The 15,894-nt window shown below is 38.1% G+C and overlaps 1 protein-coding gene across 1 annotated transcript in view; it reads right to left on the minus strand.

Annotated features, from left to right (window-relative positions):
* Positions 1-15,894, minus strand: part of LOC140998503 (bis(5'-adenosyl)-triphosphatase-like) — a 407,581-nt gene that overhangs the window by 45,094 nt on the left and 346,593 nt on the right. The window contains exon 7 of the mRNA XM_073468813.1: positions 15,742-15,810. Within this exon, the coding sequence (XP_073324914.1) occupies positions 15,742-15,810 (69 nt within the window). The remainder of the gene's footprint in view (positions 1-15,741; positions 15,811-15,894) is intronic.

The raw sequence follows: 15,894 nt of genomic DNA on the forward strand, positions 1-15,894 counted from the left end.
CAAAGCGATATTTCAGGTTTAAACTCAGAGAACCTGATAGCATTAATGAGGAAAAGTGACTATCACTGTTATCTATTAAAGTGTAAAAAAAAATTGTAATAGCTGCCTGTCAGTCTAACCATGGACATGAGGATTCACTGATAAGTCACTGCCGACCATACATCATAATCTGAAGATCTAACCTCTCCCTGTTTCTGATCCCATAATGACACCTCCACATCGGATGAGAAATCAAAGCTGAAAGACGAACAGAACCTCCTGTGGCAATGGCAACAGTGATCAACGACCACTGATAAAGATCTAATGAAAAGTACTTCCAGGAGAAAGGGACAATTTCCATCCGTGTCTGTGGCAATAAAAGCTGAATAGTTTTGAAGGGAAGTCAGGAAGTCAGTCATTTTTTATTTCTACACAAAGTAAAATATAAATGTTAATCAACTATGTGGTGTGTGTGCTTGTGTGTATAAGAGAGAAAGTGTGTGCGTACGGTCAAACACCTAGGCTATGTCACAGTTTAATGTATCCTACCAACCCAAATCATCAGTATTTGACTACCTGGGAATGAGCAACAACAATCAACAATCTTGCCAATGCCTTTACTGTATATGCTGTATATATGTATAAAGCTTTAATTTGTGACCTAATATTTCAGTATTATTTATTTTTTTGAGTTATAGTGAGGAAAGGGGTCAGACCACCCAGATTTTACTCTGGTTTTATTATCTATTTAAATGAACTCACGGTGTGCATTATGCAAACAGAAACATTTATTCAGCCTTGCGACTGAACTGGGCAAAGCACTCGACTGAGTGAAAATGTTTTACAACCCGAGATAGCAGCGAGCCAATAGGACTACTGGTAGAAGCAGCATGATTCCTGACTGTGCTGCACCCAATACAAGCCAAGTTCTCCAAGTTACTGACCTGAAGTTACAGTAGAAACTGGGAAAGGAGCTGGCTGATGGAAGAAGTGACCCGGTGTGGGAGCAGAGAAGAGAGGAGGGTCACGCTGTGGTTAATCCCCGTGGGCAGAGTGGCTGTCTGTAGAAGGTGTGTGGGGCAGCAGAGCTGCAGTATATTGGGAGGAGGAGGAGCTCTGTGAGTAGTTTGCAAAGAATGATGTGGACACTAGAGCGGAACCATTTGCAATTTTTCTGACCGATATTGCGATTCGATCAAGTCAAGCTTCAGTTCAATATTCACTGTGTAATAGATTTAAAACATGTGATGGAGCATTAACACATTGATATACCATCAAAATATTAACTGATCTATATTCTAATGAAAAGACGAGAACTTAAAGATATGAATTGCTGCCAACAAGTGTTTATTACTATTTTTTTCAGTTGGCTTGGAACATATAACAATCAAAGACAATTTTCACAGAACAACAAGTTAGTACAACAAGTAATAATGATACAAGGCGTAGGTGTATATGAAGTCACCTTGGGCCACGTCTGATTGGTGAGCATGATTGGTACTGGAGGAGCACGGCACTTCTGATTGGCCAGCATGACTGTCACTAGCAAGACGGCATGAATTTGTAAAACCATTGACACACCTGTTTAAACACATCCCACAGCAAAATTAATTGCAGCCTCTGCGATTCGCTAATCTCGTTGTTTCAAAGAATTCGATTTAAAATCGTGATATCGATTTAAAATCGCGATTTCGATTTAAAATTGATTAATCATTTGGTAGACACAGCTGATATATTCATTCATCACAAGAACGGATATCGAGTCATTTTACTCTGATGACACTCATGCTCGTATAAAGTACATTATCCGTACTGGGTTCTCGTTTCAGCCGTTTCAGAGTATTTGACTAATCCCTACCAGCAACAATGTTTTTGTTGGAATACTGAAAAAACTGACATGGATGCAACACCAGGAGTAGACAAAATAAACTCAAGAAAGAAAGGAAGTATTTTTTTACACCTATTTCCTGTAATAAGAGGTTGTGGTTTACAATTATGTCTAGTGCGTCTGTTAACAACCTCTCTTTTGTGCAGCTGAGCCCTCTTTGACAGCTCAGAAAACATAATTAATAACATAACACTTTAATATTTCATGACTTCTTTAACTAATGACAAGTCCACCAGAAAATGATGCATTACTTCTATTTAAGCTTCCAGGGTAGTAAGACCTGGTTAACTACAAGAGGATTTTGTATGCTGCATATCTGTGATTGATACTGTGAATACTTAATAATACTTAATACTTAATAAATCTGTTTGGCTTTTCTATTATTGTTATAATAGACTATAAATATAATTAAGGTACGTGAATGTCTTAAAAATGAATTCATGATATGCTTTATCTTTAATTAATTAAAATTACTTCAGTCAAGACATTAACAAGGGTAGAAAGAATGATTTTGACTGGAAAATAATAATTGTGTTCTTCAAACTTTGCTTCATCAAAGAATCCTCCTGTTGCAACAATAACAGCCTTGCAGACCTCTGATATTCTAGCTGTTAATTTGTTTAGGTAATCTGAAGACATTTCACTCCACGCTCCTCCAACAGGTATTGGCTTGCCATACAGTCATGCTGCTCAACTTAATAGGGCTGAGATAGAGTGACTGCGCTAGCCACACAAAGTGCTTGTCTATCACACAGTAGTCACGCCCTAAAGCATACCCTGCTTTATCTCTATTTCACTCCAAATGGGACCACAATTTAAAAAAAGATCATGCTGTATTAAAGAAGCCTGGAATCTAGCAATTGAGACTGAAAACGAATTAAGAAAGTGCTTACTAAGGTAATAAATCAAGTAAGAACGTGGCTAATTTTCTCATTAGCTCATTCCCATACTTTAAACAGTGAGTGAAGGGGACAACAGAGGAGTCCAAAAAGAGAAAAACAGGAATTGACCAACCAAAAAGCCAAACAACAGTACATTGTGTTTTAGTTCTTGGTACAAGTTTTGCGAAATAAAATGCTGTAAAACAGACGCCAAGCTGTCCCGCTTGCTGTTGGACTAGTGAGTTATATTAGCTGGTTTACCAAGTTATATGTCTTGAGTTGTTGCACTTGTTTGATGTTTGGCTTTGTTAGCAAAGCAAAATGTGTAGCATCGGCCCTGCTCTGAGTGCACTGTCTGCAGCCGCCAAGAGAGATGCTCTGTGTTGCGCTAGGATTTTATTAATGAACTGTGAGCAAGACGCACACTTTTATTTCTCTGACTATGTGGAAATGTGATGCTTTCACTTCACAGATGACAAAGAAAAGCATACAAATACGAGTCTGAGGCTGCAGGTAGAACATACTGATGTAGGTTGATAAAGATGTTTAGTGTTGAATCATGTACAGTTGCATCTTTTTATTGAACTTTTCCCAGGACAGGGACAAGGTCAAATAAAATGACATGTTTTATTTCTTCACATTCTGTGTGTGTGTAGCAGACAGCAGCAGCAGGGCTGGGCCAGGAGAGCTACTATGACTACATACCTAATTAGCATTACAGTGGACCTTTTTGTTCACTTAATGGGCCATCGTCCAACAGGTCTTCCAGCCCCCACAAGGTGCATTGGATATTGGACGTGTTGCCAGGGAAAGGGAGTTACTGCTGGTGAAAAACTTCATATTTCTTTGCCGAGACAACGGTTCAGGCCTCTAAGTCTTCCATTAATTCCTGATAATGGACACCTCGTCAGGTATTATCCCTCGCATAACCATTAGGTGGTCTAGTCCACAGCAATACATTCTGTTCTTTAAGATCATCATATGTTTGTAGCATTGCTGTCCTGTGAGAGCCAGGTAACTCTAAAAATCATGTCTTCATGTAAAAAACAATCACTCATCAATATAAATATGAGAAGGGACTTTAAGAAACTGTAGAATTATTTTTTTTTTCTTCCTCTTTTTTTCCCCCTAGTAACAATCTATATCTGGACAATGGTATCCTTGATGTCCTCCCTTATAATTTCCTGACGTATATTATAAGGGACCTTTTGGATGAGTCATTTCATTGTGGGCACACAGCATTTCAAATTGTTGGGACATGATGAAGAGTGATTGAAAGAGCAAATCACAGAATCTTTATGCTGCTCTCCTTTTTGCTCTGAAAAACACCCACACCCCCCCACACAGAGAAAGAGAGAGATAGAGAGAGAAAGACAGAGAGAGAGAGAGGGGGAGAGAGACAGAGAGTGAGACGCACTTAAAAGATTAATTGCTGAATAGTAGGGTTGGGAGGTATGACAGTATACACATTGAGAAGAAATTAACCTGAACTGAACATGGTTTTCAATCTCATTCCTTACTTGTTTGTGCTTTTCTGATGATAAGCTCAGATCAAACCAGCACTTCAAGAATGCAGATGAGCATTATTACTTCTCTATCTATAACACTGGGAGAATTCTAGTTCTTAGACATGCTCTGTCAGAAGTTAGGCTCTCCAGTTACCTGTAGTGAGTGTTTAGGTAGTAGCTGAGATTATGAAGTGTTTTGCAGAAGATAAAACATTAGCTGGTTTGCACTGCAAATACTACATTTCTGACAATGATCTGAAATTTGAGTATGATCGGACAGACGATTGAGCAATAAATAAATTCCCATATATGTTTTTTGTATATGACAGCAAACAGGCATTTTCTTACCAAGTCAAAGTAGTCAAAGAATTGTGCCTTGTCCACCCTTTTCAAAATGTCCAGGAGTACTGGTCAGATTGACATGAAATTTGCTATATTCGTGGTCATTGATTCATAATGTTTTGGTTGATACCCTGACTTTTCATCCTCCAGAACCACTTTAATACAAGACTGAGACAAGTTTAGAAACTATTGGCCTTTTAATGGTCACAACCCCTGACGATGAATCGCCATACACCCTTGGCTCAGAATTTCCACTTCAAAATCAAAATCTTCAAAATCTCACAGCCATTTTGGGCACCGATGAAATGTGTTGTGCACAGGAGATCCATCTCAGACTGTTCTGACACAGCTGAACCTGATCAGTACTGTCAAACCAGCCCACATGACCGGAGCTTTGTGGCTATAATTTTGTATTATTCTATCCATTACTGATAATTGACTCCCAGGCTAATTCATCAAACCCACAGCTTTAAGCAACAAAGCAGGCCAAACCCAACCAAAACCCAGATCTCTTCCATCCTCTTTTAGAGCCAAACTTCCACAAATTTCGCACAACCCACACTTAAGAAATCTGAAAAAATCTGAGTTTAAATAGTAATTTTGAATCACATCAACTGGTTTGGTGATTTCTTCCGCACAACCCAGGAGGTGGAAAGGAAATAAGCAACTATACTATACAAGCAACAAGTATACAAGTGAGAGAGTGTTCTCAACAGCAGGGGACATTGTGACAGCTCAGCCCTCTCTGCAGAGAATAGTAGTGTGTTCTTGTTCAACGGTTTATTTATTTACATTTTTTTTTTCGCGTAAAGCTCATAATTGTTCAAATAATGTGCAAAACATGGCTGTTCTTAAGTCCTTTAAAAAAATTATATTAAATTCTATTTGGATATTACAAGCAGGGATCTTGATTTTGTTTTGTTGTGAGCTTGGATGTTTGATATGAAGAGCACACACTGCAGTTAAAAGAAAAGACACTAGGTGGCAGAAGTGTATTTTAAACACCTACAATAAGCCATGTATATACTGTACATAAAATCTGTGGGAAGAATCTGAAAACGTAAATGACAGTTGTCAGGGCATAAAACCTATGATCTGTTGATATTTAGAAACCAAGACTCTACAGCCCAACAAGGGCATAGGTGTCATTACATAAAACAGTATAAATAATTGAAAAAATCAAATTGGATCAGGCCCTTAAAATTGAAAGTCACATCAAATAATGAATTTGGAGAATAGTGACCTTAATAAATTGTGATATACTGTAGCTTGAAAGTGGTATGCTGGGCCATGAATGTCAGATTTATGGATTTTCAATTAGGCTCATGGTGTTGTGAAAAATGTCAAGCTAAGTAAAGTTAGCAAGACTGATAAAGCGCACTCCTTCTGTTGCTTAAGAATAAAATAAATAAGGCAAACACAAAGAGTAAAAAAATCCTGGAAAAATACAAACAAGATTCACAAAGGGAGTATCATGCAGTGTGACAGCTCTTTTTGGGCAAGGTGACACTGTAAAGAAAATTGAATGTGCCATCTGGTACATGAGAGGTAGACAGAGATACCAATAATAAGACAGAGGGAGACAGAGGAAGAGACAGGGGGACGGAGCAAGCACAGAGACAGATAGCGACAACAGCGTTAAGCTGTTGACTCTATTCTCTATCAGAGAGCTGCTGTCAGCCTGCTGCTTCAGTGAGCAGCGCTGGCCTCCCTTACTCCTCTTCATCTAAATAAAATGACAATACAACTGTACTCCAAAGTCCCTTCCCTTTTCTTGACAGCGATAACTCGCCTGTTGACTGTGGCTTCACTGTCATGCACTATCTGCATCTGATAGAGCACTGGACATCTTTGTTTTGCAAAGGGGGCAGAAGTAATAAGTTGCTTTTTATTCTGTGAGGAGCTGTTTTCTGAACCATACTCATTACGTTTTAGTGAAGGATATGATGATGTTTTACTTCATTGCGCTGTGATTTATATCCACTGTGGTTATGTCCACTTATCATAAGTGACTTCCTGAAAGCTACACTCACAGATCTGGTTTGCATTTTTCAAAACTGTTCTTTTAACTCTACTTTTGTAAGGACAGTGAACCATAGTGATATGATAAAAATCAACTTTTATCAGCATACATTCTCAAATTAAACACTGATGCCAAAAAGTACTGCCTTGATTCAACTAACACATACATATTTAGATTTAGATGATTTAAAAGTAATCCTTAAACTAGAAAAAACTAATCATAAAAACAATTGTGTGATTAGAAGAAACACTTGATCATTTTCTGCACTGGTAATATTCATGTTTTTTTAAACAATGACCATCATTTTTCCCATCTTTAATTATAAAAGTTATTGTCCCTCGAGTCAACTTGAGTCATAAATCTGATGGACAAAATCAGAAAGACTTGCCACCCTGTTACAACCAAAAACGTAATAACGGCCAATAACGTAATAATTTTGGCCATTTCAAATGTAATAAAGCCAATAGTGTAATAATGTGCCAATAATGTAATAAAACTTTTGAGCCAATAACGTAATAACTTTTTGCCGATAATGTAATAAGGCATTACATTATTGGCTGGTTATTACGTTATTGGCCTGGTATTAAAAAAAACCTTTCAAAATGTAATAACTGGTGCCGATAATGTAATAACACATAAATATGACAGCAGCTCTTGGAAATAAAGGTTTTTTTTTGCAGTTTTTGGGCAGTTAGTGGATGACATATAGTCGTCATATTTATTCATCCAAGATATCTCTCTCTCTCTCTCTCTCTCTCTTCAAACATGAAAAACAAAGTTAGACATATGAACCCTGCAGAGATTTAATTTTAGATCTCCAACAGCTGGTTTCAGTAGTAATCTATTTGTTGATTGGTTAACAGTTGCAGCAACAGAGGTGTGTTACAAGCGTCCTGAGGCTTCCTCCCTCTTCTTCTTGTTTTTATTATTATTTATTTCCAAACAAAAAATCTGAACTACAATATAATATACGTACAGCATAGAACATGAACAATAAAAATAAAAACTGTTCCTTCTCAAATGAAAAGTAGCTTTCACTCATTCACAAATGTAAAAAAAATAAATAAATAATAATAATAATAAATACCTACTGTATGGAGTAATACAAACATCTACCTTTAGACTTTCACAGTATTAATACAGTATAGAACCTAAAGCTGCTTTATCATAACCGTAAAAAAAAAAAAATGTCACTTTATCCAACATGGGACCTTTAAGCTCAATGTGTTGATGTAGTTTTTAATTTTTAAACATGAAAAACAAACTTAGACATAGGAACCCTGCAGAGCATTAATTTTAGATCTCCAACAGCTGGTTTCAGTAGTGATCTATTTGTTGACTGGTTAACAGAAGTGTGTTACAAGCGTCCTGAGGCGTCTCTCTCTTCTTCTTCTTGTTTTTATTATTGTTTATTTCCAATCAAAAAATCTGAACTGCAATATATAATATACATACAGCAAAAACATGAACAAAAAAAATAAAAACTGTTCCTCCTCAAATGAAAAGTAGCCTTCGCTCATTTACAAATGTGAAAAAAAAACTTAAAATAGTTGACAAAGGAGGAATCATAACAGACAACTGGCATTACTTCTTCCAGTATATGTCTTTGATTTTGTACTGCCCGAAAGTCAGATGAGTAAGGACTATCCAGGCTTTCATCCATCGGCTGTCCTTGCTAAACAACTCCTTAATTCGTGTGCTGAGACCACTGTTGCGTCCAGCAACCTTGTACAGCTTCATAACACTAATAGAACAGTCATTTTCTTTCTCTAGTTCTAGGCTCTCCTCAAGTGTTTCTCTGATATAGAGGTTGGGATGAAATGGTGCCGATAGTGCCTGGAATAAGTGTGAGACCCGATTAAATGTCCCCAGCATGGACATATCTTGAATTAAAGCAAATTCAATAATTCTTGATAAAATCTCTGGAGGCAGGTATTGGCCTCCCAGCTCATTTCCAGCATCCTCAATGTCATTGTCAACCAAAGGGTTAGCCATAGACTGTTTATCAGAATTAGCTTCAGTTTGAAACAGAAAGCCAGGTTCATCAGCTATACAAGCAGGTTCATCCGATATAGAGGGGGGGGTCGGGATCAGACTGAGAGCCAAGTTCAGTGTCAAACAGAGGTCCAGGTCGGGGCACATTGTGCATCTCTGCCTCTTGAATAGCCTGAATATATGGGTGAATAAATCCATCTAAACTAACATAATGCTCCCCCTGTCCCTCAGCAAAATGTCCAAGAGTCAAAACAGGCAAGCTTTCAGAGTAACCACCAGATGGTGATATTATAGTGGTGGCATCCAAACCAAGAGTCGACAAAATAAGGAACTGAACATTGAATATCTGGGATGTTCTCTGAAGAGTTAGGTGGTCTCCATACGTGCCATGTTGTGCCATCCTCTGTAAATATTCAGCCCATGTCTCCTCAACATACTCTGAAAGGGGTGTCCCATCCACCCCATAGGGATGTAATGTTAGGTTAGCCACTATTTCTTCACGCAATGTTGCTGCAGAACGGAAAATTCCAATGGTGGCCAATTGATCTGAAAGAGCAGCAAATTGGCAGTTGCCATCAGGGATTGGGTCAAAGCGAATGTTCAGGTTTGATGATTCAAAACTTTCCAATCTGTCCTCATGTGAGAAAGGTATTCTCAGGTCCACTGTTTTGGGCTGAGACTTTGGACGCTGCCTTTCTTCCAATCTTGTCACACTGGTCACATCAGAAACTGGGAACCACCTTTGTGTTGGAGTGCGGCTATAGGGCATTTGAAACTCAACCTTGTATTTGTGCAACTTACGGTTTCTTGCCACAACCACACCTGGTATCACAAAATGTTTCTGTGAGACTCTGTGATGGGCACTCTTCACCCTGACCAACACATGATCATGTATCCTATATATCGAGGGGTTAAACTTCCCAGATAGGGTCTTTCGACGTATGCAATGTTGGGTTGCTTTTTTTGCCCTTTTCCTGATCCTATTTCGTTTGTCCTCAAATAAAAGTCTCTGCCTTTGGGTGGGCAATGCTTTGTTGCCTGGTGGACAGGGTTCTTCAAGAACTTCCTGATTGGTCCATGCAGGACTTTGCCTTCCATAATAAACCTGAGGAAGGAGACATCCAACTCAAAACTTCCTTTGGGTCTTCATTCATTATCTTTGCATAAATTGGCAAGTGGTTAACCCAGTTGACTCCTCCTCTTTGGTATTGGACTAGGTCATACATTATCTTCTTCCTTAGGACACGGTGACTTCTCTCCACTTTGCCCTGGCTCTGAGGATGGTATGGCGAGCTCTGAATTATTTTCACTTGTAAGGACTCCATAAGTTTTTTTACAGCACCTTTGAACTCCTTCCCTTGGTCATGCTGTATGACTTTTGGTGGACCATGCTCATTGTAAATTTCCTCAAGGTGTCTAGCAATCTCTGCACTGTGTTTACCTTTCAGTGGTCTTAGCCATACATATCTACTGAACACATCTATTACAGTCAGGATGTACCTATATGTGACCCGGCCATACTTGACCCTCCATCCAGCCATGTCAACAAGGTCTACCTGATGTCGCTCTTGAACTGCTTTGGCCCTGATCGATTTTGGAATGGATTTGTTCCGGAATGTTGCTTTGTGAAGTTGGTAACGTTTTGATCGGTCCAAGTTGTTTTTCACACATGCTCGGCTGATGCCAGAGTACTTTCCCCTTAGGAGTAGGCTTAATGTTCTTACACCAGAGCCTTTTGTTAAATCTAGAGCCTCATTTACAAGTGCAGAGATCGATGACTTCCTGGGTACCAATTTTCCATCAAATGTAAGTGACTGACCATCCTCACTGAGCGCGTAACGTTGCTTGTTCCGCCACAGTTGAACAAGTGCAGAGCGTTGGATCCTGGATCTCTCTGCTACAGGAACGTTAAATTCCCCCTTAAGTGCCTTGAATATGACATTGTAGGTCTCATCGGACATTGGTCTCTGTCCATGTCCTCTGCATTCCAAAAGGATGCAGTAGAGGATAAAGACTGTTTGCAGTATTCTCATTTTTTCCAGATATGTCAAATACCTGCAATGGCATTAGAGACAAAGTTATTCCCTTTTTCACTCTAAGCAGAGGGTGATACAGTATGACCTGATACTGCTACAAAAGAAAGTTAAATAAAGTATGCAAGACACAGGCCTAATATACTGTTAAAGTCAATATTTCATGGTAAAGCAGGCTGATGAACCCATCAGGTTATAGTACATATTGTTCACTTAGTCTTCATTTTGTTATTAAGTTTCATTTTTGTACCAGGTTTAGCTAATGTGGCATGATTAATCTTTGAATGTACATTTAAGATAGACTACACATAAACATACACACAAACATAACTCTAAATTAATCTTCAATACACATTATAATACAAGTATAAGCATACACATGCATCATATCATCATATCTTAGGAGTTGTAACACTAACACTATTTAATTCATTTTCCTACACTGCAACACCTGTTGGATAAACCTAGCCTCATTTAGCCATCTTATTGCAGATATTACTTGCGATAATACACAAAAAAACACAATATTTACTGATATATCTGATACGGTAGCCTACAACTGTGCACATGTGATGTTAGCATTTTTGCTAGCTAGCTATTTTTCTGTTGTTATGCTCTCAATGTTTATATGTCCTTAGCTTATTATATTTATGAAGAGGGGTTCCAACGAAATTAAGAGTGTTAACTAGCTAAATCATATAATTATTTACCTACCTTTCCACACAGTGCAACAAGTTCCCCAAGTCTGCAGAGAAAGTCTAATGTCAGTCACATCACCTGGTTATCGTGACATGACTTTGCGACCTAGTGGTCAACCATGGGTACTGTGAAAGAAAACTTTTTTTTTTTGAGAAAGAAATTTCTGAATGTGTATTTGTGCTGCCACTTTATTTGGAACTTCAGATACTATAGGTGTTCTGGAGATAACCATCAAGTTGGACAAAAAAACAATAAAAAACAGCTCAACTCCACTGCTCCTCCGAGCCATGCTGGGATTATCACATTCCACACTGTATATTTCCAATGGTTTGTCTGAGGCAGGAAGTTGACTGAAACATAAACTGGCTGGCAGACACCATTCAATACACACGTTTGGTTATGTTTTGGAGGTTGTTGATAGCCTACAGTGCTTACTTCTTCTGTTTGCAAACATATCATGATAGAAGTGAGTGAGAGATCGAGAAAGAGAGAGAGAGAGGTGAAAGTACATATCTTGGATGAATAAATATGATGACTGTGTCATCCACTATAGGCTACCTATTTTTGATTAGCAAACTGCACAAAAACTTCACAAAAGCCTTTATTTCCAAGAGCTGCTGTCATTTTTATGTGTTATTACATTATCGGCACCAGTTATTACATTTTGAAAGGTTTTTTTTAATACCAGGCCAATAACGTAATAACCAGCCAATAATGTAATGCCTTATTACATTATCGGCAAAAAGTTATTACGTTATTGGCTCAAAAGTTTTATTACATTATTGGCACATTATTACACTATTGGCTTTATTACATTTGAAATGGCCAAAATTATTACGTTATTGGCAGTTATTACGTTATTGGCCGTTATTACGTTTTTGGTTGTAACACACCCTGCTTTGCATTTTACAGCAATCACTCATGAATTCATGTGCTTGTTAGCTTTTTGAGAGAAAATTATTCCATTTTTTTTTTTTTTAAGAATATCTTTTTGGCCCTTTGCCTTCATTTGACAGCCAGTACAGAGAGAATCAAACTTTTGACATTGTAGTTCTGTGGCATGTGTCTCAAATGTCTAATTTGTAGACTATGGCAAGAATTCAAAGGTAGCTGCAAAAACATATGGAGCAGCATATCACCAGAATCACAACAAATGCTACCATTAGCTAATTAGTTCATGGCTCAGTTAGCCATGGAGCCAGTGGCCTTAGAGTGTGTCTCGTCTGGGACCTCGGATCACAGGGGGAGTCACGCCTATGTGGCCCAGCTCACCTGGATTTGGCAGTCTGACGTGAGACTGAATACAGCCTGACGCCAGGTTGCGACTGAATACAGCCTCCAAGACCAATGGAGGTCAGTTCAACAACAGGAGATACAGTATGGTGGAGATACAGCTGCTCTGATCAAGACTATGACTTCGGAGACAGGAGAGGTGTGCAGCAGGAGAGAAGCAAGACAGAGTCAGACATCAGCAGTGTGTGTAAAAGACGTTTAGAGCTGGAATATTTTCACATCTTACTCTGTGAATTGAGGATTTATTTTGACCAAACCAGAGGTGATTGTGGAAAGACAAACCAAGACTGTGTTAGTAAGTATTACTTAGTGTATGTGAAGTTTGAATAAAGTTTGTTTTATGATGAGTTAAGCAGGCATTTAAGCTTGTTTTAGTTTGGTAAAAGAGAGAAATTGTATTCAAAAGGTTTACGGTTGTATTTTTCTGTTTAGTAAGGAAAAAAGGAGTAAGAGTATTTCACCTTTGATATTTTCTGAGTTTATTTTGTTTAACAGCTATTTAATAGCTGGCATATATCTGACTATTGCCTCTTGCTGATAAAAAGTTAGGAGACAGGACTGCTGTGCCTAGCTGGTTAGCATGCTAACTTCAGCAGACATCTCTGTAACACAGTAGTACATACCCATATTTGACGTTTCTTCACACTCTGTTGATAATGTTAGTTTGTTTTTTGGTTGATTTAAAGTAAATTTCAGGCCATATCTTTCAAAATGCTCCTTTAACCATTAGGCTACTTTGGCGCACTTGATCAGTTTTCTTTTAAAAAGCATTCATTTCTATCAGTGTACGAAATACGCTTTCAATATGTTTAAAAATTTGAATGGCATTCAGTTTGGTTTGTTTGTGACTGGAAACACATAGTTTAGTACTTGAACATGACTTACTCATTCAGTGAGCCCTCTTGCACTGTATGAAAGCACTTGCATTTATTATGTTTCTCAACTAATTTATTCCACCTTTTCCTTTAATTCATCACTCATCTGTATGTGAAGGTGATTTGGTATTTAGAGACCTGTAATTTTAAATAAAAAATGGACAATTGCCTAATGCTGCCCTTTGCAAAATCATCATGCAGTGATATCCATAAGTGTGGCTTTAACACTGACGCATTGAGCTGTGAACATTCAAAACCAAATGAGACTACATGTTGCTGGCTGTTTTTCCTTCCTTTTTCACAGTGTTGATAGAAAAGGGCTTCACTTGCTCTATTGCCTCTTAAAGAGTCTTTATCAACAAATAAATGTGTGAAATCTGGGCGATAAAACATTTAACAGTGGTAAGGTATGAGCGGAATAAACAATGGGTGATGATTCACCACAAAGAAAAACACCTCAAAGAAAAATGTTCTCATTTGCTGGATGTGACATAGAAAATATAAATGGTGGTGCTGCTACTGCTCTTACAATAACCCTTATGATCACATGCAAATTAAAAACAAGCCTATTTATATTTAGCTGCTGGGACTCTGCTGTGGAACTGCACGTTTCATTTCTCCCCTCAGGCACGATGAGGAAGTATAGTGAAGTTCTTTTTATTAGATGTGGTTATTAGAATATTCATATCAAACTCACCAGTTATTGATATTCATTTGCTACAGACTCTCTTGTTACAACCTCTAAATGTCACAGTGAAATTTAAAACAGCCTGAAAGGCATGTTCATTATTTTCTTATTGAAGTGTTGTGGTTCATTGGTTTGGAGATTTTGGCTCCAGGGGGCTGTAGAGCCTACTGATATTTGTTCAGACTCATCTCTCAGATGTTTAATTAAAGTTATTAGGAGCCACAGGTGAATCAGTTCATTAGAAGTGAATTGTGTGTTCAAATTCCAGCAGTAACAAACAAGAGATTCAGAACAATGCAGTACTAAAATATAAATGGGTCCACCAGCCAACTGCTACTTTGATCTATCTGTCTGTCTGTCTGTCTGTCTGTCTGTCTCTATCTATATTGTATCGGTAAATTAACTGTGTGCTGAACTGATCAAGACTTCATTTTCTCCCCTATTAGTACAACTTTTTTATTTGCAACAGGAAGAATGTTTTTCTTCATTCAAAAGTATATTGGTGTTTCATTCACTCATCCAAAGGTGCTACATGGTATGTGTGCTGTGGTGTAATTCTAGTAGTAAAACAGATGGATATACAAATATACTATTAAAAAGATCATTTTGAATTTCCAAAAGTCCTCAGCAGCAGAACATCTTCTAGACAATACAGGTCCTCGAGCAAGATACATAAAACTCTGTGTAGATTCATGACTACAGCTGTGTGTATAAAGTAAGAAATATGCATAGGCATTGTTTTCATCAGATTTTTAAACCTGTTTGTATGCCTGATTCTGTTTTTCTGAGTCATTTTGGAAATAGGCTGATGTGCACAAGCTTAATTTTCACTCCCAGAATGAAACATGACTGGATATAGAAAAGCACCGTTTGTATATCGCTGTTTCCTGCTCTACCACCAATCAGACCTGTCAGTGACAAGAACAGCAAAGAAGTAAAGGTACGACTGATTTAGTTTCATCAGTGAGGCTCTCCAACAGCATCAGAACAGCTGTCATTACATGAGACCATTAAGCATGGCTGTGGCACCTGCACATCTCAATCATCATCATTAAACATCAGTGGGATCAGCAATGATTCAACTAGTGAGCCTACAGTATGCTGAAACTTTAAAAAACTGTTTGGCATATTAGGATCAAATGAAAAGATCATTAGTAATGGTCCAAAGTATGTAAAAACAATGATACAATACACTCATAAAGCTTCTAAAATAAGTTCACAAATCACTTCTGAGTGACATTTTACATAACGGTGTAGACTGTGAAATAATAACACAATCAGGGAAATTGTCAAACAACCAAAACAAACGTTTTACTCTACGTCTCTTACATCTCCCTTCATATTTCATGTCCACCTCATCATTTTACCTGCAGTTATCCCCAGAGGAATGTGTGTATGCTGATCTGAAGTATGTGTTAGTTACCAAACACTCTCACAGTGTTTAAAATAGCTGTCAGTGTAGGTCAAATACAGGTTGTCTCTTGTATGATATTGCGGGCATTAAGCATTTAGGTTAGTCACCAATCTGCCATCTTACCTCATCGTACACACTGTCATTCCGCTCAAAGTCCCCTGCCTTCCTGGGCAGCACATGGACATGGACATGCTGTAAGCAAACAAACAAGAGAAGGCAATGGTTAAGATGTGGTGCTCTGTCGAGAAACCAGGTACTTTTTCATGTGGGAGTTGT

This window comes from Pagrus major, chromosome 6 (assembly GCF_040436345.1).
Source record: "Pagrus major chromosome 6, Pma_NU_1.0".
In the NCBI taxonomy this organism is placed as follows: Eukaryota; Metazoa; Chordata; class Actinopteri; order Spariformes; family Sparidae; genus Pagrus; species Pagrus major.